At 41.6% G+C, this 2,824-nt stretch overlaps 1 protein-coding gene across 1 annotated transcript; it reads left to right on the forward strand.

Moving 5' to 3' along the window:
• Positions 1-1,020: 1,020 nt before the first annotated feature.
• Positions 1,021-1,983, forward strand: LOC124506684 (olfactory receptor 6C74-like). Its single transcript, XM_047072639.1, has one exon. The coding sequence runs from the start codon at positions 1,021-1,023 to the stop codon at positions 1,981-1,983; it is 963 nt and encodes a 320-aa protein (XP_046928595.1).
• Positions 1,984-2,824: the final 841 nt, after the last annotated feature.

Below are 2,824 nucleotides of genomic sequence, written 5' to 3' on the forward strand. Positions count from 1 at the left end.
CACAGGCCAGCATGAACCAACCCAAGGGGTGGGTGGTCAATTCTGGACTTACAGTTCATGTCCTGTTGTTGAGCAGCACCCAATGTCTCTGGTCTCTAGTTTCTTCTATAAAATTCTTGAGCTAAAGTAGATGCTCTCTAAGCCCTGTGTCATTCCACAGGCCAGTAACTCATCAGTGATTATAACTAAGGGTAGAAACAAGTAAGCTATGAAGCTAATCTTTCACTTAAGGTTAAGAAATCATCAACAATAAATTTACTCCCATTTTAAAATGTTTTGTCACCGCATTTGGAAACAGCAGGTACTCTGGAGTCAGGTATTCTGGCTAAAGTCCCAGCTATGTGACCCAAGTTCTCTAGAACTCTCTAAACCTCAGTTTCTGCTTCTATAAAATAAGGGGTTCATGGTTATTGTGAAGAGTCATAGAAATACTGAATTTCAATGACCCAACACAGAACAAGCATATATCCTCAACAGATGATGATGATGACAGCTTGGACAACAGAATGTGTTGCATTATTAAAAGGGATATTCAAAGGGAATGTTACTAACATTACTCTTATGTTTACTTACAAACTGATAATATCATTAAAAACAATAAAATATATAACTACAAAAATGTCAATAACCCTGCCTATGGCTGATGCTATATTTAAGCATTATATTAAAGATCATAGCATTACAGTTAGACTTGAGGAGCAACAGGAAACATTAGCATCATATATCAAGTGAGTTACACGCTTTAATTCTCACAAGAACATGAACAGGTAGATCTTATCAGTTTCATTTTGCTGAGGGTGAAAATGAAGTTCACAAGGTTAGCTAACTTTCCAAAGATGACCCATCTCAGGGGTTAGAACACACTGTTGAACTAGTATTGAATTCAGGTCCATCTGATTCAAGAACCAATTGACTAAACTACTTAGCCATCGGTCTAGCCACCTTCTTGGATAGGCAAATACCTTAAGCATGCTCCTCTAAAAGCTTGTGGTTGCTGATTTTGGGTTAAGACCAGCAGGGATGATGCTGTGGAAAGAGATGCCCATGGAAATGGGGAACGGGACCACCGTCCAAGAATTCACCTTGGAGGGGTTTCCTGCCATCCAACACCTGGGAAAGGTCCTCTTCCTGGTGCACCTGCTGGCCTACCTGGCATCCATTACAGGCAATGCTGTCATAGTCACCATCATCTGTGCTGACTCCCGGCTCCAGACACCTATGTACTTTTTCCTCAGCATTTTCTCCTTCTTTGAGTGTTGTTTCATAAGTGCTGTTATTCCTAAGTTGCTGGTCATCTTTCTTTTAGGCCGGCAAACCATTTCCTTTCTTGCCTGTTTCATACAAGCCTTTGTGTTTGTCTATCTGGGAGCAGCAGGTTTCCTCCTCATAGCAGTGATGTCTGTGGATCGGTACATGGCCATTTGCAAGCCTCTGCATTACCCAACCATCATGAACCTCAAGACTTGCTTCCTCTTGGTCACTGCCTGCTTCACTTTGGCCTTCACTCTCATCACTAGTCTGGTAGTAAAGGTTTCCCAGTTATCTTTCTGTGGCCCCCATGTCATTCCCCACTTCTTCTGTGACCTTGGTGCCCTGATTCATCTCTCCTGTTCTGATACAAGGTCTGTTGAAATGTTGGTCTTTGTCCTTGCTTTGTTGATCCTTTTGACATCCCTTATCATAACCGTCATCGCATACAGCAACATAGTAGTCACAATTGTGCGACTCCCATCAGCCAAGGAGCGACAGAAAGCTTTTTCCACCTGCTCCTCTCACCTCATTGTCCTCTCCATGATATACGGCAGCTGTGTCTTTATATACGTGAAACCAAAGCAAATGAACAAGCTGGACTCCAACAGGGAGGCTGCCCTTGTGAACACAGTGGTGACCCCGCTGTTGAATCCTGTCATCTACACTCTGCGGAACAAGCAGGTCCACCAGGCTCTGAGGGAGACAATGTGCAGAATGAAAGTATCAAGATAAAAAAATTATATGGCCTTGGCATGGAAGTCTTCAGAGAATCATCGTCTTCATTCTTGCCAATGTGACATCCATAGGGTTGTAGTGCTGCGTCTCTGGCAGATGTCACTTCCCCTTTGTACATCCCTAGCAAAACAGAAATCTATTTTCTAGGCCACATTTTACTTGGATGTGCAAAACTATCTCTCCCTAAATATCCCACATATATGTTTTGAAAATGTTTATTTCTGTAATTTGAGAGAGAGAGATGGGGGGCAGGGAACCTCAGAGAGAGAGAGGGAAGGAGAGAGAATCATGACAGGGTCCAAACCCCACATGGAGGCCCAATGTGTGGCTGGATCCCATGACTGTGAGATCATGACCTGAGCCAAAATCAAGAGTCAGACACTTAACCAACTGAACCACCCTACTGTCCCTAAATATTCCACATATTGATGACAATCGATTAATTGCAAGATCCTTTACTGAATTTTGATTCTTATCTCTGATATAAACCATGTGCTTGAAATTTCTAAAATTTAGTGATTTATACTCTTTTTATTTCATTTCTATCTAGCCATGAACATGATTCAACAGAATTAATAAATATTTACCAAAGGCATTTAGATAGCTAAAATGATAGATGCTTGTATATTAGGTTGTGGTTATGAAGAAAATGACAGAAATAGTACCGATGCTTGGGTCTACATTCCCTTCATCCTTAGCCCAAGGAAATAATGGTCATAGCACCCATTACCTTGGAATATATATGGTTTGCATCAGGTGTGCTCTTAAATGCTGTCCTTGGCCTTTAGCTTAGCTACATACATAGGCATCATTCTCATGCTGGAGAGGAACAGAATTG

This window comes from Lynx rufus, unplaced genomic scaffold (assembly GCF_022079265.1).
Source record: "Lynx rufus isolate CCGP_SWC_20201006 ecotype Redwood Valley unplaced genomic scaffold, mLynRuf1.p SCAF_11, whole genome shotgun sequence".
Taxonomy (NCBI): Eukaryota; Metazoa; Chordata; class Mammalia; order Carnivora; family Felidae; genus Lynx; species Lynx rufus.